General features: G+C 43.4%; 1 protein-coding gene across 1 annotated transcript in view; it reads left to right on the top strand.

Moving 5' to 3' along the window:
• The first annotated feature begins 22,608 nt into the window (after positions 1 to 22,608).
• LOC145414094 (uncharacterized) overlaps positions 22,609 to 27,125 on the top strand; it is a 153,162-nt gene continuing 148,645 nt past the window's right edge. Inside the window, exon 1 of the mRNA XM_080283654.1 lies at positions 22,609 to 22,722. Within this exon, the coding sequence (XP_080139780.1) occupies positions 22,721 to 22,722 (2 nt within the window). The 5' untranslated portion in view covers positions 22,609 to 22,720. The remainder of the gene's footprint in view (positions 22,723 to 27,125) is intronic.

Here is a 27,125-nt window from a genome sequence, read left to right as displayed (position 1 = left end):
TGTTGTTGTTGTTGATATATGCAAGAAATTTATATCACTTTGGAGCGACTTTTTATCTGCAGGGATCAGATAGAGTTTCTTAATCCCTTCAGTACTTGAGCGCTTCTTTTACCTGAATATAATTGTCTGATAATATTAACAATGAAACTTATTAAGTACTGCATCGTACTGAAGGAATATCCAAAGACCTTGGCCAATGAAAACCACACTTGTGGTTCAGCAAGAGATCAAAGAATATTTTTAGCACCCACAGAACATCCTAAAAGATAATTTTGTAACTGTCAACAGGAAAGTATGACCCAAGGGGTCCTAATTAGCAGCTTTCCTAATTGGCCTGTTTCCATGATGAGTTTGGTATGAGATGTATATACTGTTGGTTCCCATGCTTTCCCCTATAATAAAACGATAATGCTATTCCCAGCACCCATATGACATCTACTCAAAGAATTTTTAATTTGCTATCGGGAAAAACGTTCCATGAAGTCCCAATTAACAAAAAGATGGCTACCATTCCCATCAGTCAAAACGCTGAGTGAAGTGTCATATGTTCGTAACTAATGGATCGGTTTTGATGATCTTGGTGTCGATGTTATGGTTTTCTTAGGTGTTGAATCCATTTCCAATATTTTTTTTTAATAACATCTCTTTCTTTCTCCGACATGCCTTATATTTAGAATGAGCTAAGTGTCCCTACTTGACAACCTGTGGCCTTGAAGATTATTTTAACCCCATGACGTTGACCTGAAATTGTCGTATTGATCTGGATATTACATAATAAATTTAAAAAGTGGTTAAAGCATTAAACGTAAGCTTCTGTCACAACCTCTATGAGACTGGGTTAAAAATGATGCTAGTCGGAAAATAAAAAATGAAGCGATTTTTAATGTAATCACCTTGGAGGGTAACCATTTCTTCAAAACCACTATCAATCAATTTCATGACTCTGTAAATAAAAGCATAGACCAGAGTTTGCGTCCATGGCTATATTTTCAGATTTCCATAATTTTCGGTCCATATTCAGAACCTAAGGGATGAGGTCAAATACTGAGCCATGACTCAGAATTAAGGAATTCCATCAAATTTTAGAAGTTGTTTACTATAGGCCATTCACCTTAACTTGCCCAGATTCTCGCCCATTCTAATCAAATTCCACGTACTTCAGTGACAGGAAAAAGACGATGTTGCGTTTCTGCATCCTTTCCACAGCGCTACTTCGTGACTAGCATCATATCCTAATGTCAATCTGCTCTTACAGTTTGGCATTTCAGAAGGAGAGATAGCAGTTTTATGGCAAATTAGAATGAACCGAATATGGTTGCGATAATGTGAGAATTTTGTGAATCAGTATGTTAGCTTCTGTCACCATATATGTGGGAGCTGGAGGAAAAATAACGCATGCCGAAAAATGAAAACGCAAAAAACGTTGATACATGCAAGAGAATACTGAACTGTAATATGCAGATTATATAGTAGAAGAGGCGCTGTTGCTGAGTCACCTAAACCAATGGCTCAAAATTTCTACTTCGCATAGTTTTCGGTCTCTGTCACGTTTAGTTCTCGAACGATACTAGTTCCCTGACCTAATTCTCGGTTGTACATTCTGTCCCGTTATGTTGGTCTCTCATTTAATTCTTTGCCCTCGATCTTTCGTTTAATTCTTTTTCATTGCGTTGTCGATCTCTCATGTTGTTCTGTGTTTGGTTCTTTTCTTAATTTCTCGTATACTGTTCTGTCTTCGATCTCACATATAGTCCACAATCTCTCTCTTTCTTCGATCTCTTATATTCTCCTGTCTCGCTCTCTCTTCGATGTCTTATATAGTTCTCTGTCTCACCCTGTCCTTTATCTCTCGCATAGTTCTTTGTCCTCGATCTCTAATATAATTCCCATTCGCGCTCTGCCCTCGATGCTCTCTGTCTCACTGTGCCCTTAACCTTTTATAAAGCCTTTGTATCGCTCTTTTTACGATTTCTCATCCAGTTTTGTGTCCCGGTGTATCCTCGATCTCTCACGTAATTTCCTGACACGCACACACCTCGGTTTCTCATAGTTTTCTATCTAGCTTGTAGTTCTCTGACTTCTTGTAGTTTAGTTCACTGTTTGACTGTCTTTCTTAGATTCCGATTTCTTATAGATATATGTCTCGTTCTGTCCCTAAACTGCCAAATAATGCTCTGGCTTTGTTCTCCATGTCTGATAGTTCTCTTTCTCGTTTTGTACTCTATCATTCATATGCTCATTATTATTTTGGCCTTAGTCTTTCACAAAATTCTCTGTCTGGCACTGTCTGACTGACCAGTATCTCTTATACAGTGTTCTATCCTCAGTCTCAAACATAGCTCTCTGTCTGACTCAGCGCAATCACTGCCATGGATATTAACGACAGGGTAGATAACTCTCACCTCACCCACATTTACCCTTCTCCCTGGGAACTACTACCGTACCTATCCATCTGCTGTTCACTTCATTCTGTCCCAAAACTTTTATCCTTCGGCAGGTGATGTGTCAGGAAGCTCTCTCCAGCACTGACTCCATCACTGTCACTGGTTCCTTGGTACATCCTCTGGTGCTGCCGGACCTGCTTTTGCTTGGGAAGAAACGTCGCAAGAGTGGCGACTTTCTGACTGAGCCTCCACTTCTCGGACAGAACCCAATGCTATGCGCTCGAACAAGCAGTCACATATATCCTCATCCATACTGACTCCAAAACAGTTATACAAGTTCTCGCACACTCTGATCCAAGAGACTTTAACCTTTAAACAAGAATCCTCTCACCTAAGACCTGCAGAGACAGGGCAGACATGTCTCTCAACTGGGTACCTAACCAAGTCTGGATACAACGAAACGAACAGGTTTTTAAGGCTGTAATAATTTTACGCCCGACATCCTCATGCCACCCAGCATAATACAGTGTGATAAAAAATAAAAGTGCAGCACATAATCTATAGAGGCGAAACCATACAAATTTTGTGGAACAGTTTTCATATTCAGCACCATAATAAGCACCTGCCTTTGAATGCCAATCACTCCAGCTGGACCGAGAAGTTCCCTCCCATAATTGCAGCCACCGCCATCGCCTCTGTCTTGGGTTCAAGTGTTCCACACAGTTGCTCCTACCTGGGAAAGAAGAGGAGTGCAAGTATTGCGAAAAAAAAAAAAAAACATTCACTTTTCACTTTTGCACTACCTCTCAGAATGTCTGTGACCGTCAACATAAGGCATGGACTGCCACCAGTCCACTGAACCAAAGGCACAAGTACCAGCTGCCCAACTAGTGGCACATACTTCCGATGTCACACTTGTCAAATTATTGCTTCCTTCCCACAGCCGCAATTGATCTGACGACTTAACTAATGCCATTAAGATTTTCACATGTTTCATAACCCATTTTTGACAAATCCACCATTTATGGAAAAGATACTTTTTTTTTTCTTTTTTTTTAATCCCCCAAGTACGCTTCTAACAGCAAGAGCACGCGCCACCTATCATGTTTTCAGTATTCAACAACAACACTTATCTCTCTCATGCTCGATCTTCCTGTGTCCTCACTCCTCATACAGTTCTCTGTCTTCTGCATCCTGGTAGAATCTTGATCTTGCTTTGTCCTGGATTTCTCATACAATGCTGCGCCAAGGTTTGTCCTTGATGGTTCATGCACAGTAAGTCTCTATTGTGCTGTCTTCGATTTCTCAAAAAATTTTCTCATTTATAATGTGTTCTCTGTCCTGATTCATTCTCAGTCTGATCATTCTTTGCCTGGCTCTCTCCTCAGCCTCTGATACAATTCTCCGTCTGGCCGTGTCGTCGTGTCTGGCTACCCTATATGCGGACCACCCACTTGTGACACTCACCACCACTGCCCCCCACACCAGATCCGGGCCTGCAGGACATTACCCTGCCCTTATCGGTGGGCTAGCCTGTGTGACCTGACTAGTGACGCTGGCAATGAAATGTTGCACGGGGAGGGAGAAACGAGTGACGGTAGGAGAGGTGAAGTGAGGGAGGAGTGAGATGAGTGAGGGGAGAGAGGTGAAGTGAGGGAGAGAGAGGTGAAGAGAGAGAAGGAGTGAGACGAGTGAGGGGAGGAAGTGTAGTGCGGGTAGGAGGTGAAGTGAGAGAAGGAGTGAGATGAGTGAGGGGAGGAGAGGTGAAGTGAAGGGAAGAGTAAGAGGAGTGAGGGGGAGAGAGGTGAAGTGAAGAGAGGAGTGAGGGGGAGACAGGTGAAATGAGAGGAGGAATTAGATGAGCGAGAGGAGGAAAAGATAAAGAGTAAGGGGAGGAGTAAAATGAGTGAGGGTAGGAGAGGTGAAGTGAGAGGAGTGAGGTAAATGAAGGGAGGAAAGGTGAAGTGAGAGGAGGAGTGAGAGAAGGAAAGGTAAGAAGTGAGGAAATTAGTGTGATGAGCGAGAGGGAAAAAGGTAAAAGTGAGAGGAGTGAGAGGAATGACAGGAAGAGAGGTGAAAAGAGGAGAGGAGTGAGAGAAGAGATGAAATGAGGGGAGGCGTGAGATGAGTGAAAGGAGGAGAAAAGTTAGGGGAGGGGTGAGATGAGTGAGAAGAGGAGAGAAGTGACAAGAGGAATTAGATGAGGTAAAAAGTAAGATGAGTAATAAGATAAGAAAAGAGATGAATGCTAGGTGAGGTGAGTGCTGATGTGAGTGAAGTGTTAGGAGAGGTGAGGAGTTGGGAGAGTCCTTCATTATGAGATTAGGACTGAGGAGACGACAAAGGTAAGTGAACACTGTAAATGAACGATGCAAATGAACAGTTCAAAAGTGTACGTGAACAGTGTACGAGAACAGTATAAATGAAGTGTAACTGAGAGTGTAAATGAACAATGCCAATGAATAGTGCAAATGACAGGTGTAATTGAACAGTGTGGACTACATAAGTGAGCAGTGAGATGTGAACTGAGGCGAGCACGATGTGAAGGTATGCATATTAAAGAGCAGTGAGGTGAGGTGAGGTCAGGTGAGGAACCAGTGAGACGAGGTGAGGAGAGATGAGGTGAAATGAGATGAGGTTTGATGAGATTAAGTAAGTGGAGGGTAGGGGAGGGGAGCAGTAATGTGAAATGAGATGAGGTGAGGTGAGTAGTGGTGTGAGATGAGGTGGGTGAGTAATGAGGTGAGGTGAACAGTGATGTGAAATGGGGCGAAGGTAAGCAATAATGTGAGATGAAGTGAGGTGAGTAGTGATGTAAGATGAGGTAGAATGAGTAGTGATGTGAGGTGAAGTGACGTGAGCAGTGATATAAGATGAGGTAAGATAAGTAGTGATGTAAGGTAAAGTAAAGTGAATAATGATGTAAAGTGAGGTATTTGAGTAGTGATATGAGATGAAGTGAGGTGAGCAATGATGTAAGGTGAGGTGAGGTGTGTAGTGATTTGAGATGAGGAGAGGTGAGCAGAGGTGTGGGATGAGGTGAGGTCATATGAGGTGAGGAGCGTAGCCAGTTGCTGTGTTCTAAGTCATTCTTGTCAGGGAGAAGCCGGCAGAGTCAAATGTCCCCCCCTCCCCTCTCCTCTTTTCTACTTCCCTTCTTTCCTCTTTCCCCTCCCTCCTTTTCTTCCTTTCCCTTCCTCTCCCTCTCTTCCCTCTCTCATTAACTTCTCTTTCCCTCCTTTCCCTTCCTTCCCTCTCTTCCCTTCGCTCCCCCATCCTCCCTTCCCCTTCACATCTTCCTCTCTTTCTCCCTTCCCGTTCCTATCCCCTCACCCTCATTCTCCCTTCTTCTTCTTCCTCTCTCTTATCTTATTACTCTCTTTATCTCCTCCCCTTCGCTATCTCCGATCATTCTCCCTTCCCTTTCCCCTCTTTCTCCTTTTCCCTTCCTTCATATTCTCGTCACATTCCTTCCCCTTCTTCCTCTTCCTATCCCTCTCTTCTCTCTCATATCCTTCTCCTCTCCTGCCTCTTCCTCCACCTTCTTTCTTTCTCATATCCTTGCTCCTCCTCCTTTCCCCTTTCTCCATCCTTTCTCTTCCCTCCTTTCCCTCTCATAACTGTCCCATTCCCCCTTACCCTCCCATTCACTCCCTTTCCTTCGTGCCTCCCTTCATTTTCCCTCTCTCTTAAGCCACATACCTCTCCCTATTCCCCTCCCCCACTCTTCCACTCCTTGCTCTTTCTTATCCTTCCCCTTCCCCTTCTTCTCCTATCCTCCCCTTTCTCTCTTCTACTTCCCATCCCTTCCCACTTCCCTTCCTCTCCTTTCTCTTTTATATCCCTCCTTTGCTTGAAACTATTATCAGAGACAAGTTTGTGAAACACTCAGAAACAAATAATCTCATCAAAGTTTCGCAACATGGTTTCAGAATAATCGCTCTTGTCTCACGAATCTATTGGACTTTTTCAACGATGAACATGTACTACGAGACTAAATCTGTGACGCTATCTATCTCGATTTTCAAAAGGCTTTTGACAAAGTTCCAAAAAAAACACTCCTTCAGAATCTAAAGGCAGATGGTTTCAGTGGCAGTGTGCTGGGGTGGATTGAAGATTGGCTCACAGGACGAAAGCAAAGAGTTGTAATAAATGGAAAAGGATCGGAGTGGATGAATGTTACAAGTGGAATGCCGCAAGGTTCAGTGTTAGGTCCTATTCTTTTTTTTTAATACACATAAATGATACTGGTGAAGGAACGTTTGGCTAGAGTTCAAAATTTGCCAATCATGCTACAGTAGATAACAGAGCAGATACAGCATTGCAGAGGCCGGCAATTCAGAGAGATCTTGATCAGCTGTTTAACTGGGCCCAAACTTGGCATGGATTTCACTGTTAATAAATGTAAAGTGCTAAACATTGGCAGTAAAAATGTAAAAGCTAGTTATAACATGAACATTGTCCAACTTGATAGGGTATACCATGAAAAAGACGTAGGAGTTATAATTACAGATGATTTGAAACCAAGCAAACAGTGTACAGAAGCTGTTAGAAAAGCCAGTAAATTAAATGGATTCATGGGTAGAGCATTTGAATATATATCCGAAAATATCGTCCTCACGTTGTATAAGTGCTTAGTTCGCCCTCAGAGTATTAAATTCAATTTTGGTCACCGTATTATAAAAAGGATATGGAGAAACTTGGGAGAGTACAACGAAGGGCGACAAAGATGATACCTAGATTGAGAAATAAACAGTACAAAGAGCGTTCAGAAGCTCGGAATCTCTTTACCCTAACTGAACGGAGGTTACGAGGAGATTTAATTCAAGCTTTCAAAATATTCAAAGAGCACGATAGTATAGCCATCAGTAAATATTTCACAGTTCATCGTCCAAACTGTACTAGAGGTAATGGACATAAAATAATTGGCAAACAGTTTCAATCACATGAAGCTAAGCATTTTTTCTTTGACAGAGTTGTAAATATATGGAACAAACTGCTCTCAAATGTAATAAACTGTGATACAATACTAACTTTTAAAAATTGTTTGGATAAGTATCTGTCATCTAACCCCCGGTTATGTATGTTCACGCCTGAATAACACATTTCTGTGTGTTTTTTTTTTTTTTTTTTTTTCAGAACTTGGAAGATGCAGACGAACAACATCGATAAAAATATTGCTGACTTAATGTTACTCTCCTTTCAGATAGAGAGTGTAGAATAAAATTGCCGTTCCCCCTTTCCTATGATATTTCCATAACAGTTTTTGTGTGCTTCATGGTGGTCCCTCTCACTATTTCCTGCCGGCTTCGGCTGGAGGATTTGGTTTGGTAGAGGGATCCCTTCCTGCTTTTTCCTCTCCTTGTCATCAGCTTGTAGATTAGTTTTGTTAGTTATAACTTTCCCTATTCTAAACAGCCACGAAAGGACCAACAAGTCTGTTGCTATTTGTTTTCCTTTGTACTCCTTTGTACTCCCTTCCCCTCCATCACCTCTCATATTCTTCCCTCTCCTCCATCCACTTCCCCCTCACCTTCCTTCCTCCCTATATCTCTCTCCAACATCTTTCGTTCCCTTCTCTCTTTAATCCCCCCCCCTTTCTCTTCCTTCTTCTCCCCTCTTTTTCATATCCTTCTCCTTTCCTCTTCCCTTTCCTCTCCTTCCCTTTTCTCCCCTTTCTTGCTTTCCTTTATTCCTCCCTCTCCTCTTCCTCCCTTGTCCTTCTTTCCCACAACTCTCCCAAACTCCTCTCCAATCCCAACCCCTCCTTTCTCTCTGTTAACTTTCTTCTTCCTCTTTCCTCTTCGTTACTCTCAATATTCCTTCCCTCCTTGTCAACCGTTACCCTGCCCCCCTCACCTTCCCTGACTCCTTAGCTCAATTTCCTCTCTTTTCCTGCTCCTGTCTTCTCTCCTCGCCTTTCTTTCCATATCTTGCGCCATTTTCTTCCACTCTCACTTCGCCTTTCTCTGTATCTACCATCCATCTCCTTTTCTTTTAGCACTGTAAGCCAGAGGAAGTATATTTTCCTCTTATTCTTGCCACCAACAGACGATTTTATTCAAAGGGTCACTAAAGATGAAAGGGTTAAATGATATCTTATGGCTAATAATATCGTTCCAACTAGAAAAGTCTCCCCTTAACTGAAGAAATCGTCTGTCGTTGTTAAGAAGGAAGTAAAAAAGACCTCATCTAATGGAAGAAGTTTATACCTTTTTCCTCTCCCCAACATTCCCTTTCTTTTTATTTGTTTTTCCTTCCTTCCTCCTTACATTTTCCCCATCTTTTCACCACTTCCCCTTTCCTGTCTTTATCACATCTCTCCTCACTCCATTCCTTAATCTTTATCCTTTCCCGCTCTTCCCTGTCCTATCCGTATTCCTCGTCTTTTCTTTTCCTCACGTTCTTCATACATACCTTTCACGCATTTCGCCTCTCATATTTCCCTTGTCATCATCCCTTTTCCTTCCCTGTTTCCCTCCCACATCTCTCTCCTCGCCTTCTTTCTCCAATCCTTTTTTTCTCTGCCCTCTCCTTACTCTTTCTCTGTTCTTTCACTCGTTTTCCAAATAACTCATTTATTCGACGATATTAACATTATCCTGATCTCTTCTCTTCCGTCCACTCCACTCCACATCTCTCCATCATGCGTTCATAATCTTTCTTCCTCTCCCTCCCATCCCCCTCCTTCTTCTTCTTTCTCCCTCCCTCTTCTTTCTTGCTCTTTGCTCCCATCTCTTCTCCAGCCTCTTCCTTCTCCCTCTCATTCTTTCCCTTTCACATTCTCTTCATCCCTTCCCTGTCACACTCTCCTCCTCCTTCTTTCAGCTCTCTCTCTCTCTCTCTCTCTCTCTCTCTCTCTCTCTCTCTCTCTCTCTCTCTCTCTCTCTCTCTCTCTCTCTCTCTCTCTCTCTCTCTCTCTCGATAATAATTTTTCTTCCACACACTTTCCTCTTTTCCACTAACTTACTTTCATATCACTTCTGGTCAGCTAGATGGATTTAAGTCATGCCCAGGGAGGTGTGTGTCAAAATTTAACCCGGTAGGTGCAGTGACTCTCGAGATTTGGCAGGGCAGGTCTTTCATTATGTTTTTATGACTATCAGATAAACTACATTCATATTAATCCATTCACTCCGATGACGTAGTCCTCACTTAATTGATGTTACTTTCAGAGGATTTATTAAGGTCTGGACAGACTTGTCGAACTGAATGGGTTAGATAACGCATTCAGGAAACCTTTCAATACAAGGGCGCTCTCCCAAGCAGAATAAGATAACCAGGATACTGCAAGAAACACTTGTACATGTGCAAGACCATGTACTGTACCTCGTATCCTTTTGAAGAGGGATTATAAGAGGTCCTGGAATATTCTATTTCAGCTTTCACAGACTAACGCACAGGATTTGTGCACACCTGTTTACTATTACCGGTGGCCTCAAATGACCTCGCAGGTCAACCTTACACAGCCTACGTCCCACTTGGAGGTCATGTGAGTCTCCATGCCAAAAATTAGACTGCTGGGTCCAGTCGTTCGAGCGTGTATTACCGGTGACCTCAAATGACCTCGGAGGTCAACCTCACATAGCTTCTGTCCGAGCTGGAGGGAATGTGAGTTTCCATGCCAAAAACTGGGCTGCAGGAATACACGGCGTTGCCCGGACCAACAAGACGAACACTTCAATCCTATTTATTCTAGTTCAGTCCTTCTTTCTACTCCAGAAAGACCTTGTACCACTCATGCTTTTGAAGAAGATTGTAAGAGGTCCAGGAACTTTCAATTTCTACTTTCACAGACTAACGCACAGTATTTGTGAGCACTTGTTTACTATCACCAGTGACCTCAAATGACCTCCGACCGGTGACCTCAAATGTCCTCGGAGTCAACCTCACATAGCCTATGTCTGAACTGGAGGTCATGTGAGTCTCCATGCCAAAGATTAGGCTGCAAGGGTACCCGGCTTTGCCCGGGCCAAAAAGGAGAACACTCAACCGGTGACCTCATATGACCTAGATCTGAATTTTGACTCCCCTAAAACCTTCCTTGGGTCTTAAGGATTCCAAATATGTAGGTTATGGCCAGGTAAAATGAAAATTGAGGGAGTAGTTCGTGAACAGACAAAATGTGCCCTTTATATAGTAGACAAGAGCCGCGTTGTTTGTTTGTTTGTTTGTTTGTCCTTCAGTCACTCCCATACCAAGGGCCAGAGACCCCCAGACCTATATATATATTCTGAATCAGGGTGACCCAAGGATGGTATGAGGGGAGTCAAAATTCAGATCTGGGTCATATGAGGTCACCGGTAGAGTGTTTACTTTGTTGGCCCCGGCAACGCCGGGTACCACTGCAGCCCAATTTTTGGCATGGAGACTCACGTGACCTCCAGTTCGGACATAGGCTATGTAAGGTTGACTCCGAGGACATTTAAGGTCACTGGTCAGAGGTCAATTGAAGTCACTGGTAATAGTAGACAAGTGCGCACAAATACTGTGCGTTAGTCTTCGAAAGCTGAAACAGAAAGTTCCTGGACCTCATATAATCCCACTACAAAAGCATAAGAGGTATATGGTCTTTCTGGAGTGGAAAGAAAGACTGAACTAGAACAAATAGGATTAGAGTGAACGCCTTTTTGTCATCATGGTATATTGGGAAAAAATAAAAGTGGTCGGATTTCTTTACCTGCTCTCATGGATATTTCACTTAAACGAGAAACAACGTGTGTAAATTTTCTCCGGGATCGGACATCACTTAGGGGTCGCGCAACGAAATTGAATTTCGGCTCTGTAATAATATTCCTCCTTCTGTGCAACGGAGAAGAAAAGATCTATTTTGCTTAATTCAGAATCACACAGTATATACCATGGCGAGTGATAGAACACACTATCCATCCATCCATCATCCAATCCTATGTTGCCTCATGAGGAGCGTAGAAGCCCGGGGCTAGGCAGTTGGTCCCAACATTTAAGATGAGAGTGACCTACCTCACTCATCCCTGAGTGGCATTACATGAGCAGCAAACCCCAATCACCCATTGGATATAAACCTTCACCGGCTCAATCCGATTGGAGCACAATAATTACCTACTAAACCACCAGGCGCCAAAATTTGGTTATATGGTTACCACCCAGCGTAGTAAATGGTTTCCTGGTGTACAGGAAACCATTTGGCTTGTCACTCAGTGTAGAGTCACCCACGGGCAGAAGGAAGAGGAAAGAATGAAGGAATGAAAGACAGAAGAGGGAGTGTAAAGTCACCCGCAGGAAGAAAGATGAGGAAAGAATGAAGGAAAGAAAGACAGAAGAAGATGGAAGGAAAGAAGGATGGAGGAGAGGACAGGGCAGACACCCGAGAACAGCACTGCATTGAGTGAGTGGATGGTGAGCGCCCCCACCTACCACAAAAGGAATGTATTAGCGCAGATCATGCTTGTTTCCTGTCTTCGGATACCTTCACCAATGTTCTTCTGTGACTTGAACCATGGCCTGCAGCTGATCCTCTTGCTTGGTCTTGCCCTTGTTCGCAAACTCTTGAACGACGCCCACGCCGTGCTCTGCTGCACTGTTTGTCACCAACAGCTTGGCGACACGCTCCTTCCCTCGAGCATAGGCTTCTGTCGTTGTCCGCATCACAGGATCGGAGCCCAAAAACGAGGAGTCGATGTCCAGATGTTGCAGCATGATCTTCGTCGTACTGGTGATGAACTCCGACAGGCTCTTCCTCACGACATCCTCGGGAGAAGAGTGCAGACGCGAGCTCGGTTCTTCCGAGCCCTCAACAGTGTTTATGTGGTGAACCAGCGCCCTCTTCTCAGTACTGGATACTCCATCGTTGAACAGTGCTAGCCCAACTACAGCCTTGGCGCCCGAGACGTCATTGCGCCAAGAGGAAGTCTTGATCATCCTTTTTTTTCATCAGCCTTTCAGTTTCAGGATGGACCACATCCAACAGATTGCCAAGGGTCTTCGAAAAGAGGTTGTGATCCTCCACTGCCTTCCCCGTAGTCCGTGTCGAGCTTTTCCAAAGACCATAGTATTCCTATTGGAGCTTTGAGATCGTGTCGATGATCCGGTATGGGGTCACAGTTGAGGTCTTCTTCGCCTTATCCCATGCTTCAGACGGTATTCCCGCAGTCTACTTAATGCACTTTTTCAACTCGGGGTTCGACCAATTGGTCTGTAGCTGTTTGCTTTCCTTTGTACTTCGTTTTACTCCGCTAACCGAATCTCATCCCTCGTTCTCTTTTTCAAATTACATATTAGCCTATATTTTTCTAGTGTGTCGTTCCTCCTGCTTCCTTTTTCCTTCCTCTCTCCTGACCCCTCCTCCTCTTTGTTCTAATTTTCTTATTCCCATTCCTTCCCTCTCCCATTCACTTTCTTCTCCTTTCATCCCCTTCTTGTTCCTTCCCTCTCCTTCCCTTTCCCTTGCCCACTCATCCCTCACTTTCCCAGTTTATTTCACCTCATGTGCTACCATTTACCTACCCACCCTCCATTCCTCCTCCCCCTCCTCCTCCTCCTCCTCCTCCTCCTCCTCCTCCTCCTCCTCCTCCTCCTCCCTCTCGCTTCATTTATCTATCCTCTCTCTTTCTCCCTTCTCGTTCCCCTATCCCTCTACCTAATCCCTAATTCTTTTACCCTACTTACCTTTGCCATCCCCATTCCTCTCCTAGTTTTCTCCCTTTCTCTCTCAGCCCCCAGCATATACCAGTTTCTCCTTCATCTCTTCTCCCTACCATCTCACCATTCCTCTGCCTTCCTACTTTCCTTCTCCCTTTCCCAACTTCCTTATGCCATCCCGAACCGTCTCCCAACTTCCTCGCCCTTACTTCCTACCCTTTTATTTTCTCATGCCAACTCCCTCTCCCTTTCCCTACCTTTTCCTTGTCTCCTACACTTTCCCTGTCCCCTTCTGTCTCCCTTCTTTGTATTATTCTTGCTTTGCTATCTCTAATTAAGACTTATAGAGTGGCTACCTTGGTTAAAACTTGCCCTCAAACAAACGACCCCGAAAAAAACAAAATATCTGCTGCTGTTTGCTTTTCCTTACACTCTTTTGTACCTTCTCCGTGTTTCACTCCACATCCCTCCATGGTCTCCATACTTCCTCTCCCTTGCTCCCTATCCTTTTTCCTTTTCCCTTCTCTTCTCTCCCTCTCTCCGGCACCTTCCAGGTAAACACTGTGTGGAAGCTGTTGAAAAAGACGACAAATTAATCGGATTCATTGATAGAGCATTCGAGTATGAACAAGAAGCCGTACCAAGACACAACAAACCCGTCCTCGGCAATCACTTTAATGTTAACATATAAATGCAACAGGATATCTAGTCAAAGATGTCACATATCAAATTTGGAGTAAATCGGGTGAAAAATGACGCTTTTATGCCCATTTGAAATTTTAGGCCCGACCCACCTGACATTGACCCCCCTACAGCTAACTGGGGGATGACCCCCCTGATGTAATGAGGCATGTTATAGGATGCGGATTTGAAGGCACCTTTAGGTTCTGGTTTCATGTCGATATGACGAATCTGAAAGGAGTTATGGCGAGAAAACGATTTTTACCCGTCCCCGTTTTTTTCACATTTTGGGGGCCTACGGCCTGGGCCTTGACCCAGTTTGGCTCAAAATTTAATCATGTAATCAGAAGGTCATAGCCCATCATCCCTAAAATTTTAGTGAAAATCACTCCAGTAGTTTTCGGTAAAGTTGTTAACAGACAGGCATACAGACAGACACACACACAAACAAACAAACAAACAGACAAACCGAGCGAAAACAATACTCGTCCCCGAGCCCCTCCGAAGCCGGGACGGGTAATCAGAGAATATTATCCTCACCTGTAATTCTCTAGTACGCCCAAACTTAGAGCATCGTGTCCAGTTCTGGTCGTCTTACTGCAACAAAAGTTGAATTGCTCAAGGACCTGCGACAAGACTCTTGTTTCAAACGGTTTGCTGCTAGATGGCACCACCACAGGTGTCAGCTGACAGCAAATTTGGATTCTCCATGTCAAATAACATAATATGGGACCATTTTTATGTCTCAATAGGCTTAAATCAAGCACTTTTACTGAAGTTGGAACCAGATGGTGCTACCTCAGGTGTCAGCTGATGGCAGATTTGGATTCTCCATGTCAAATTACCATATAATGTACCACGTTTATGTCTCCAAAGGGCTCCTTTTAATAAATCCGCGGGAAGCAGAAGCGGAAGAGCACTGGCCACTCATTGACCTATTGGCTATCGCTGCAGGTAAAAGTGACAAAGAAATTTGAGAGAGGACAACGAAGGATAACAAAGATGATGCCTAGATTAATAAATAAACCATACGAGGAGCGTTTAGAAGCCCTGAATCCCTTTACCCTCACTAAACATGGGTTACGAGGAGATTTAATTCAAGTATTTAAAATATTCAAAGGACACAATAACATGGCTATTGATAAATACTTCACAGTTGATTGCTCTAATTATACTAGAAGAAATGGGTATAAAATAATCGATAAATGATTCCAGTCGCATTAAGCATTTCTTCTTTAACTGAGCTGTAAATATATGGAACATGTTGCCCATTAATGTAGTAAACTGTAATACAGTACCAACTTTTAGCGGTCGATTGGATAAGTATGTCCTCTGTCCTCCACCTTAGTATGTTTACTCCTGAATAATACGAGTTCATTGAAAACTTTTTTTTTTTTTTTCAGAGCCTGGATGATACAGCCCGCAGAAGAACATCAGTAAATACTGTTGACTTAATGTTATTTTCCTTTTCAGGTAGATAGTGTAGAATAAGATTTCCTTTACGTCTTTCTTATGAAATTTCCATGACAGTTTTTCTATGCTGCATGGTGGTCCTTCTTAGAGTACCTATATACTTTAAGTACACTAGTCCTTCTCAACTATTTCCTGCCGTCATCGGCTGGAGGGCTAGTTGGGTGGGAGGTGGGGGGACCTCCCTGCTTTTCTATCCTGGTTTTTAACTGCTAGAATAGTTTTTGTTAGTTATAATCTTCCGTATATAAAACAGACACGAAAAGACCAACAAGTCTGTTGCTGTTTGCATTTCATTTCCTCTTTTGTACTCCCTACCACCTCCACTTTTCTCTTCTTTATCTCCTTCTTCACTCACTCCTTCCCTTTTCACGTCTCTCCATCATTTCCTTTTCCCTTCTTGCCTACAAATTACAGCTGCAAAGAATCAAAGTGACAAGAATAAATATAATGCTTCCCTACTCACATTGTTAGGATCAGTAAACCATACCTCCAGATCTTCTCACCTACATCAGAAACAAGAAAGCAGTATCACCAACAATAAGCCTACCAGTCACCGACAACAGAGAACATACCGATGATGAAACTGAGATGGCTAGAATCCTTAGTACTTTATATCTATTTGCAACAGAATGTCAGAAACAATTCCTGTTGTTTCTGCTTTTTCTAGAAGTGCGAGTAACAAAATCAATTATATTAATGTTAGTAGGTGGGAAGTACAGCATGCAATCAGTAATGATAGTGAACAAATCACTGGGGCCAGATAAAATGTTTCTGCACATAAAGAGATGAATATGATACACCAAAGCCTTTAGCTGAATTATTCAGTACACTGCTGAGAAGTAATATCGTGCCATGAGACTGCAAGCTGACAAACGTAACCCCAAACAACAAATTGCAATCAGAAAATTATCTCCCCGTTATGAGCAGCTGAACTTCTGTGGTTAACAGTTTTCAACAACTTGCAAGTTGTTGAAAACTGTTAACAGACGCAAGTTTGTCAAAAAAAAAAAATAAATAAATAAATAAATAACGACAAACAAGAAAGAACACTCGGAGACTGGAACACTGGCATCCATCAGTTGGTCTAAGGGCCCAGTGACCTTGACCGTTGACTGATTGCTTTAAAAATCGAAAAACTTCATTTGATCTTAACCCTCTTTGTTACCACCAAATTTGGTTTAAATCAGATTAAAGAAAAAAAAATGAACTGACCTTGCTCTATGACCATGACATTTGATTTTCCCTGTAACCTTAATTTTTGAATGACTGTTCTCAAAATCGAATTCCTTTATCCTTCCTTTGCCCTCAACCTCTCCTCACAGATTGGTTTAAACTGGGTAAAAACAGTTTAAACTGACCATGCCATGTGACCTACTGTTCTAAAAAACAATAGGTCAGTCCTTTGGCCGATCCCTTCCTTCAGGTTTGGTCTAATTCAGATCAGAACCGCTTCAGTTATGCTGACACAGTCATATGGGTCGAACTTTGATCTTTCCTTGTGACTTTGACCTTTGTTTGAATGCTTTCAAAATCGGTGGGCTTCGTTCTTGTCATACCTTCAACACTTCCATCAAGTTTGGTGTACATCGGGTGAAAACTGTGTAAGTTGACGTTGCTATGTCAAAATTTGACCTAGCCCGCCCCTATAACCTTGACCTTTGACTTACTTTTCTCAGAAATAGTAAATTGACTGTATTCAGTCCTTACACCAAGTTTGATTAAAATCGCATAAAAATTGTTTGAGTAATTCTGTTCACACACACACACACACACACACACACACACACTTGGCATGAGCAAAACATACAAGTAATACCCATTCTCGCTTCCAAGCATGGATATAATATCATTCAAGATTCGTGACATTTTCTGAAAAAATCACTCTTGCCTTACGACTCTCTTGGATTTTTTTTAATGATATATCACATATATACCTAAAGTAAACCCCTTGACATTATTTATCTCGATTTTGAAAAGAGCTGATAAAAAAACCCGCAAAAGACTACTTCTGAAACTAAACGAGGATAGTTTCAGTGGTAGCGTGCTCAGGTGAATCGATAATTAGCTTACAGGACGAAAACAACTTTATATTAAATAGAAAGAATCAGGCTAAATAGATGTTATGGCTGGGATGCCACAGGGTTCGGTGTTGGTCCTATTCGGTTTTTAGTATACATGAATGACATTGGTGAAGGTTTACTTTATGAATTATACAAATTCACTGGTGATACAATAATTATTAAAAGAGCAGACATATCATTACAATGGTGGGTATTTCAGAGATACTGACCGACTGTTTAATTTGGCATGAACATGACAAGTGGATTTCAGTGTTAGTAACTGCTAAGTACTAAACATGGGCAGTAACTTCATAAGGTAAACCACGGAAAAGACTAGGAATTATAGTAACAAATTATTTGAAACTAACCAAACAGTGTACAGAGGCTGTTAAGAAGCCCAACAAATGTATTAGATTCATTGGCAGAGCATTTAAGCATGACTCAGAAATATCATTCTCATCTTGTATAACATCCTATAAAGCCACAGTTAAAGTATTGTGTCCAGTTCTAGTCACCCATTAAAAAAAAATAAAAATAAAAAAGTATAGAGAATCTTGACGGAGTCTGACAAAGGATGAAAAAAATTATGTCGGTGTTAAGAAAGAAACCGTACGAGAAGTGATTATAAGAGCCAGGTCCTGTATCGGCTTTCTTTAACTAGGTGCAGACTAGGAGGAGATTTCATTTACATATACAAAATCTTCAAAGGACTTGATATTATGACTTTTGAAAAATGCTTCGCAGTTGATCAGTTAAATTATACTTAATGTAAGGGTCATAAAGTTGATGGCAAACGATTCTAGTCATAAAAAGCTAAGTATTCCATATTCATTAGCTGATTTGGTACAAGCTGTCTTCCACTGTAGTTAAGCTTTGATACAGTGCTAACCTATAAAATTCGTTTGAATAAGTGTTTAATTTTTAATCTCCAGTTAAATATGTCCACTCGTGAATAACACAGTTCGAAATAAATAAATAAATAAATGCCGGTATATATATATATATATATATATATATATATATATATATATATATATATATATATATATATATATATATATATATGAGTTGAATCATAGACTAACAAAAGTGCTGAGAGAATCAACGGAGGTAGTAGGGAAAGCTAATACAACCAAAGTCAACAAGTTTTCGGAAAAGACACTCCAGCTCATGAAAGGAAGAAAGAAAACGAAGTTAAAAACAAAGATGAAACAGAACAAGCGGAATTAAATAAGCTTATCAACAAGAGACTAAGAGAAGCAAAAAGAAAGAGAAACATGGATCAGATCAGTCAGATCAAAAGGGAAAAGTCTGAGACAGGTCCTACCGTAAGTAAAATGGCACTAGGAAAGCAACAAATTACATCACTGAAAGACAAAAACGGTGAAGTCATTAAATGCAGAGATAAGATGGCGAAGAGAGTCAAAGAATTTTACAAAGAACTGTTTGCATCAAAGACAATAGTACCAATTGCTAATTTTTCAGTTGACACAAGTGAAATACCTGAGGTAACACCAGACGAAGTAAACATTTCTCATAAAAGTATGGAAAGAGAGAAGACTCCAGGAGAATATGGAATTGTAGCAGATTTACTGTTGGATGCAGGAGTAGAAGTACAAAACAGGCTCGCCCACTTATTTGCTTAGTGTATAAAAAAAGAAGAATATTCCCAAAACATAGTGTAATGCAAGAGTTATTATACTTTACAAAAGAGGTGACTCAAAAGATCTTATAGTAACTATCGACCCATTAGCTTACTGTCAGTTATTTACAAACTCTTTACTAAAGTCCTTACAAACAAAATTGCAACTGATTTGAAAGAAAACCATCCTCGTGAACAGGCAGGATTCCGAAGCAGGTATTCGACTACTAATCATCTTCACACAATGGATCAGCTAATTGGGAAAACTACAGAGGGGAGCACATAGCGATTATAAATTTATTGCGGGAACAAGCAGTAAATGAGAACATTGTAAAATTGCTCGAAAGCATATATAAAAAGGGAACTGTTACAATTAAATTACATAAAGACTCAGAAAATATTATGACTGAGAAGGATGTGCGTCAGGAAGATACAGTTTCAGCAAAATAATTTACAGCATGCCTAGAAAGTATTTTCAGAAAGCTAGACTGGGAAAACAAAGGAGCAAACATTGATGGATAAAAGCTAAACCATTTAAGAGTTGCAGATGACATTGTCCTAATCTCAGAAACAGCAGAGACACTGCAAGAAATATTAAATGACTAATTGAACGGACAAAGTCTCAAAGCAGGGCTTAAGATGAACCAGAGTAAAACTTAAGTAATGTTTAATCCAAATACACCAGAGAACGTCATCAGAGTAAGTGAAGAAATTTTTGAAGAAGTCGAGGAGTACAATTACTTGGAGCAAACACTAAAGTTAACGAAACACCATGATAGCAAATTAAAAAGACGCATTACAATTTGATGGAGAGCTTTCAGTAAGCATAGAGACATTATGAAAAGTAGCTTGTCAACGTGTGTGAAATGAAAAGCATATAACGAATATATATAATTCCAGCTATGACGTACGGTTGTGAGAAATGGAAACTGGAAAAATCATTGGAAAATTAACTAATTCGTTCTCAAAGGGCAATGGAAAGGGCAATGTCAGGAATATCTCTAAGAGACCGGAAAAGATCAGCTTGGGTGAGAGACTTACTAAAGTCAAAGACATTATAGAAGTTATAAAACAACAGAAATGGAGGTGGGCAGATTATGTAGCAAGAATGAGGGATAAACGATGGAGCAAGAGGCTGACTGACTAGACTCCAAGAGATCGTAGGTGTAACAGAAAAAAGGCCAGAAAGGAGGTGGAGAGATGAGATAGAGAAGTTTGCAAGGAAAACATGGCAGAGATAGGCTCAGTCAAGGAATTCGTGGAGAAGGTTGAGGGAGGCCTTTGTTCAGGAGTGGACTTGCAATTTCTGTTGCTGATATATATATATATATATATATATATATATATATATATATATATATATATATATATATATATATATATCTATATATATATATATATATATATATATATATATATATATATATATACAGTAAGTTATATATACTTACTGTATGTATATATATATATATATATATATATATATATATATATATATATATATATATCTGTGTGTGTGTGTGTGTGTGTGTGTGTGTGTGTACAGTTTAAAACCTGGAGGACACTGCCGCTGATAATAAGATCAGTATACTCATATAGGTACTGACGACTTGATGGTACTCTCTCTTTCAGGTTAAGAAAGTCCGTAATTCGTCATTCATCTAAGAAATTTCCGTGGCAGCTTCTCTATGCTGCATGGTCATCCTTCTCCCTACTGTATTTCCTGCCACTTTCGGCTGGAGAACTTGGTGGGAAGGTGGAGGGAACCTTTCTTTTTATTACGTCCTTTTCTTTAACTCATTATTACGTTAGTTATAACCTACCGTATAACAGACTTGATTGGATCAAGAGGTATGTTGCTGTGTGCTTCCCTTTCTTCTTTCTACTCCTTTGTACTCCTTTGTACCCCTTTCCCCCTTTCCCCCAATATCTATTTATCTCTCTATCTTCCTCCTTCCTTCCTTCCATTTCCATTCTCCTCGTCTCCCGCCTCCTCCCTTTGCTCCCTCCCTATCCTTCCCTCCTTCATGTTCTCCTTCACCAGGCCACCTATCAAATCCTAATCCCCCCCTCTTTCTCCCCTCCTTTACCCCCCTCTTTTGTGTCTCGCCGCCCCTTCCCCTCTCCCATCCCACAGCCTCCCCCCCCTTTTGAGAATCTGCCTTACTACCTCATGCCCCTCCCTCTCCCCCTCCCCATCCCCTCTTCGCTCAGTCCTTATTCCGTATTTCCTCCCTCCTCCCCTCTCTCTCTCTCTCTCTCTCTCTCTCTAATCTCCCCCCCTCTCTTCCTCCCTCTGTCTCCCCTCTTTCTCCCTCCCCTCCCTCCCCTCCTCCTCCTCCACCTTCCTTCCGCTCTCTCATATCCCGTCTCTTACTCAGTCACTTTCTCCCCTCTCACTTCTCCCTCCCTCTCTCCCTTTCCTCCTCCCCTACTCCTTCCCTCTCTTGCCTGTTCCTTATCTTTCTTCCTTCTTGCCATTCCCCGTCTCCCTCCTCGTCGCTGTCCTTCTCTATATTTCACTTACCCTCGTTCCTTTCCCTTCCATCGTTTCCTTTCTTTTTCTCTTCTCCTTCCCTTCTCTTCCCTCTCTATCTTTTCCTTCATCTCTCTCCCCTTCTTTCTTCCTTCCTGACTCCTCATCCCTCCCCTTTCCTTTCACCCTCCATTTCCCTACCTTAATTTCTTACCATTCCCTCCTTTCCCTCCTCCTACATCCCCCAGCTTCACCACCTTCCATCCCCCCATCCCCTCCCCATTATATCCATTCACTCCTCCCTCCCCGTCCTTGCCTTCATACCTATCCTCTTGCCCCACTCCTCCTCCACCTCCCTTCCTATGTGCCCTCCCCTCCCCTCCCGTCCTTCTCTCCAAGCCCATTCATACCCTTCCCATCCTTTCCTCCGTTCCCCTCTGTTCCCCCTCCCTCCCTCCATGCCCATCCTTCCGTCCCTTTCTCCCTCGTTGCCTACCCATCCCTCCCTTTTTTTTTCTTTCTCTCTCAATCCCCTTCTCCCTCCTCCTTCCTTTCATCATTCACACTTCCCATCCTTCCTGCCTATCCATTCCCTCTTCCTTCATCCCTACGTACTCGTCATCTCCCTCCATCCTAACCCCCTGTTCTATGCACTCAACCGCTCTCCCTTCCTCCAACCTCTCCCTTCTTCCTCCTTCCCTCCTTTCTTGCATATCTATTCTCCCTCCTCCCCATTTCCTACATACGCCTCTCTTTCCTCTCCCTACGTGTCTTTCTTCATTTTACCCAACTTCTCCCTTCCTCCCTCCCACCTTCCCTCCCTGCCTTGCTATAGCTATGTTAGTCACAACCTACCCCGTAAGAAACAGTCTCAAAAGAACAAATAAGTATGTTACTGTGTGCTTTCCTTTGTACTCCTTTGTACTTTTTAGTCTGTGCACACCATAGAGGTGTCCTACCTCTATGGTGCACACCCCTTCTCCCTTCCTCCAATCCCTCCCTCACCTCTTCCCTCCAAGCCCGATCCCATTCACTTCTATTTCACCCTTCCTTTCTCCATCCCCAGCTTCTTCCTCTCTCTTCTACTTCTTCCCTCATTCCTGTGTACTTCTTCCTACTCCTCCTCCTCCTCCTTCCCCCACCCCTTCCTCCAATCCCTCCTTTCCTCCCTCCCTTAATACCCAGCAGCCCCTCCTCCTCTCCCTCCCTTTCCTTCCCCCTCCCCCCGCCAGTGTCTCACCGCCCGCCGTCCGCCAGTTGTGCTCAGGACTGTGTACCGAGAGGACTACCTGCACGCCCAGCCCGCCCAACCAGCCCGCCCAACTCCGCCCAACACACATCCAACACACGCCATACCCTAGCCCAGGAACGTGTGCTTTCAGATATGTAAGTAGCAGCAGAATAAATGAGAGAGATAAAATAGATAAGAGGATTCGGAAGTGGTGGTGTTATCAAGGACTCTTAGGAGCAGTAATTACTTATGTTTTAGGCTAAGGTCGGTACAGCAGGCAAGGAGGTATGTGGGTAGGGTAGGAAGGAAGATGTGTGTGTAGAGTAGGCAGGGAGGCACATGGGTAGGATAGGCAAGGAAGCATGCGGGTGGGGTAGGCAGGGAGGCACATGGGTAGTGTAAGCAAGGAGACGTGAGTAGGGTAAGCAGCGAGACAAGTAGGTAAGGTAGGCAAGGAAGCAAATAGTTAAAGTAGGCAAGGAAACAAGTGGGTAGGGTAGACAGGGAGGCAATGAGATAGGCGGAGACAAATGAGAAGGCAAGTTGGTTGGAGATATTTAAGACAGAAGGGGAAGAAAGCAGACCGACAGGAAGTTAAACAAGAAGACATAAAAAGGGAAGGACCCAAGCAGAAGGAAATACTTCTGCGAGGATGAAGTAAAGTAGGAAACGAAACAAATAAAAAAAAAGGGGGGGGGGACTACGACAACAGCACGTAAACAGAACTGAGCAATTACAAAAATACTAGAAAATATAGAGAATGCGGGATCTTCGGGGCATTAATATGAGGAGTCGCAAAAGTCTACGGAAATGAAACTTCACGTCTGAAAAAAGTTAGCGAGAGACAAACTTGAGACATGGCCGCTGCTAAAGTTACTCCCACATCTGAAAATGTGAAACTGTGAGAGAGAGAGAGAGAGAGAGAGAGAGAGGAGGGGGAGGGGGGAAGGGTGAGACAGCAGCACGTAAATAAGACTGAAAAATGAGAGAGAGAGAGAAAGAAAGAGAGAGAGAGAGAGAGAGCAGCACGTAAATAAGACTGAAAAATGTGTGTGACAGACAGAGACAGACAGAGGGAGAGAGTGGGAGAGCAGAGAGCTAAACAGGAAGCCATGAGATAGCCAAGGCATCAAGGAGTGAGGTACGAGGGTATGTGAGACGAAGCATGAGGGTGGCAAGGCAGGCAGAGGGGATGGAGTAAGGTAGGCAGGCAGTGAGGCAAACGGAGTGTAAGACTGAATGTTAGGTAGGCAGAGAGTGAGACAGACGCTGTGTAATGCAGGCAGGAAGTGAGGCAGACTGAGTGTAAGGCAGGCAGAGAATGAGACAAACGAAATGTACGGCAGACAGTAAATGAAGGAAGGTAGACAAGGAGTGGGATAGATGGAGTCTAAGGTAGTAGGGAGTGACGCAGGAAGAATAGGGTACACAGGGAGTGAGGCAGAAGGAGTGTGAGATAGGCAGCGAGTGAGGCAGACATAATGTAAGGCAGGCAGCGAGTGAGGCAGGCAGAGTGTAAGGTAGGTAAGGATATGACAGACAGAATGTAGGGTAGGCAGACAGTAAGAAAGACGTTGATGAGGAACAATAGCCGAGGGTAGAGCAAGATACCGAATGGGATAAGTAGGGAATGTATGAAGCAAGTCAAAGGGATGGCAGCAAAAACGCTTCACAACAGACAGGTAGTGAGGCAGGCTGGAAGGTAAGGAGTGAAATGGGCAAGGATGTAGAAGGTAAAGGTAGGTAGTGAACAAACAAAGTTAGGGGTGAAATATGGAGGGGGGGCAGAGAGCCAGACAGCGAGAGCTAAAGGAAGGAACTGGCCTCTACAGGAAGGTAAGAGAGACATGTAGAAGGGAGAGAATGGAATAGGAAGGGAGGAAAGAGGCAGACGCAGGCAGTGAGCAGACAGCAGGGAAATGAGTAAAATAAGGAGGGAGGAAGTGAACGAGTCATACATGACTTTAAGTAATGAAAAAGAGAAGGGAAGCAGTGAGACGTAATGAGCAAGTTTGAAAGAAAGAACTGAAATAAGGAGTGGCAGGCAGTGAGACAGACAGCAGGAAAGCCAGAAAGGGAAGTAGAAGGAATGGACAGTTATATGTAGACAGGAAGGAAAGAAGTAAAATAAGCGGGGGGGGGGGAAGGGAACGAGGTAGACAGGAAGGTACCGTAATAGTTAGGGAGGTAGGAGGCAAGAGCCAGGTCTTGAGAAGGCAGAAAGGAAAGGAGTGAAGAAGAAAGAAGAAAGGAAACAGAAAGGTGATGGTCGGACGATAGAGAGAGAGAGAGAGAGAGAGAACTAAATAGGGAGGCAGGGAGCGAGGCAGACAGTGGGAGAGCCAGGGAGAGGCAGAGGCAGGGAGGTAGGGAGGGATGCGTCGGGGCGGCAGTGTGGTGAATGCGGCCTGTGGGGTACGTCAGCCCTACCTGCCCAGGTGTCCAACACTAATTGCCCACCCCTTCTTGCCCACCCGCCCTACCCACACCCACCTGGCCTACCCATACCCACGTCAAAATAACACACTACACAGGTGGGTATAATTTTTCCACAGTACATAAACCAAAATCCAAAAAGAATGGCTGGTTTTATGTTGTGGATTTACGAGTTTCTTTTTCCCCGTTTTGATTATCTTCGCTTGGTCATCGTTTGCCAGGGAGACAATCGTGTGCGAGAACCTGTGGGAGGGACGAAACCTACTGGAAATTAAACTAAGCGGTGAGGAACAATTATTTCCGGCTGTGAATAGGCTGCTGGGAGGGGAGAGGGGGTGGGAGTGAGAGTATAGTGGGGTGCTGAATGGAGCGGGTGATGGAAAGTATAGAGATGGGGAGAAGGGATGGGGATGAGATTGAGAGAATGGGGAGGAGGTGAATGAGGAATACTGAGGTGTTGACAGGGAGAAGGGATGGGGGTGGGGTAGGGGGGATGGGGGAGAAAAGGGTGAATGAAGAATGTTGAGGTGTTGACAAGGAGAATGGATGGGGATGGGATGAAAAGCTGAGATGAATGGGGGAGAAGGTGACTGAGGGATACTGGGATTTGACAGGAAGAACTTATTTGGGGAGATGAGAGTTAAATATATTGGGGTACTGACGGGAGAGAGAGATGGATGGGAGTGAGGGAGCTGAGTGAGAAAAGCGAATAGGGTGATAGAGATGGGAAGGAGGAACGGAATGAAATAGAAAGCTGAGAGGGATGGGGGAGAAAAGGGTGAAGGGGGATAGTGGGATGTTGACAGGAGAGAGATGGATGGGTGTGGGGGGAGGCGGTGAGTAAAAGGCATGGGGTGATGAGTGAGGTGTGTGTGGTACCAAGAAGCCTGAGATGAATGATGAATGGTGAGTCATTAATTGCAGAGGAAATGGGGATGGGAGAAGCTGGGGGGAATATAAAGGGGCATATGATGGGGTAATGTTGAGAATACCGATGAAGGAACTATAATGAGATGCTGGGAGAGGATGGGGATAGGGAAGTAGGATTTGGAATGTAAGACACACACACACACACACACACACACACACACACACACACACACACACACACACACACACACAGAAAGAGAGTTAGGAAGCCATGTTGTTCTGAGGGGGAGGGAAAAGAGGGTGTGGTACTGAGAGGAGAGGGAGGGTGTGTTACCAAGTGTAGGTATTATTAGTCACTACACCTGGCTGCCTTACACACCAACACCCTGTCCTCTCACCCCTGTCCCCTCTTCTACTCTCTCCTCTTCCACCTTTGTTTCCCCGTTTTTCTTCACCTGTGCCATCCATCTCCTCTCTTAACTACCACCCTTGTCTTCTCCTTCTTTCTCCTTTATCCACTCCCCTCTTCCTACCTGGGTCCTCCTCTTCTTTCACCCTTATCCTCTCCCCTCTTCCACCCCACTCCCTACTTATTTCCAGTCTTGTCCTACCGCTCTTCCCCACCTGTCCTGCCCCTTATCTACCCCTGTCCTGCCCCTCTTCTACCCTTATCCTGCCTTTCTTCTTCCCCTGCCCTCTCCCCTCTTCCACTTCTGTCCCTCTTCTACTCCAATCCTCTCCCCTCTTCCACACCTGTCTTGCCTCTTTTCCACCGCAGTCCCCCCTCCCCTTTTCCACCGCTGTCCTCTCCCTCTTCCACCCCTATTCCACCCTCGTCCCAGTCTGTGTGTTTCATACACTTCCTTCACTTTTTTATGCCTATAACATCCATATCCCTCTTTTTGCACCTCTGTTAACCCTCGACTATCTTTTATGTTATCCTCTTTTATCTCTGTTTCTCATCGTTTTTCTCTTTCTCGTTTATATTTTACCCCGGTTCCACCTTATGTTTCTCTCACCCACTCTCCTTTTCCAGTTTGTTATCCTCCTGTTAATCTCGTAGTCTGCTCATACCCTCAGACATAAGCTACCTAGTAAGGGATAGCCGGCTTTCTGCAGTTTCCTCTTATGTTCGTATGTTTATTCTTCCTTTATGTTACACATGTTACTTTCATTGTTCACCATTTTTCTTATCCCATCCGCTTTCAGTTTATGTCCTCTTCCACTTTTATTTCAGCCGTGTTCCATTCTT

Source organism: Coenobita brevimanus, chromosome 98 (assembly GCF_032717465.1).
Source record: "Coenobita brevimanus isolate Jiangsu-jjx chromosome 98, ASM3271746v2, whole genome shotgun sequence".
Classification (NCBI taxonomy): Eukaryota; Metazoa; Arthropoda; class Malacostraca; order Decapoda; family Coenobitidae; genus Coenobita; species Coenobita brevimanus.
The sequence above is the reverse complement of the archived record's forward strand: the minus strand, read 5'-3'. Positions and strand labels throughout refer to the sequence as shown.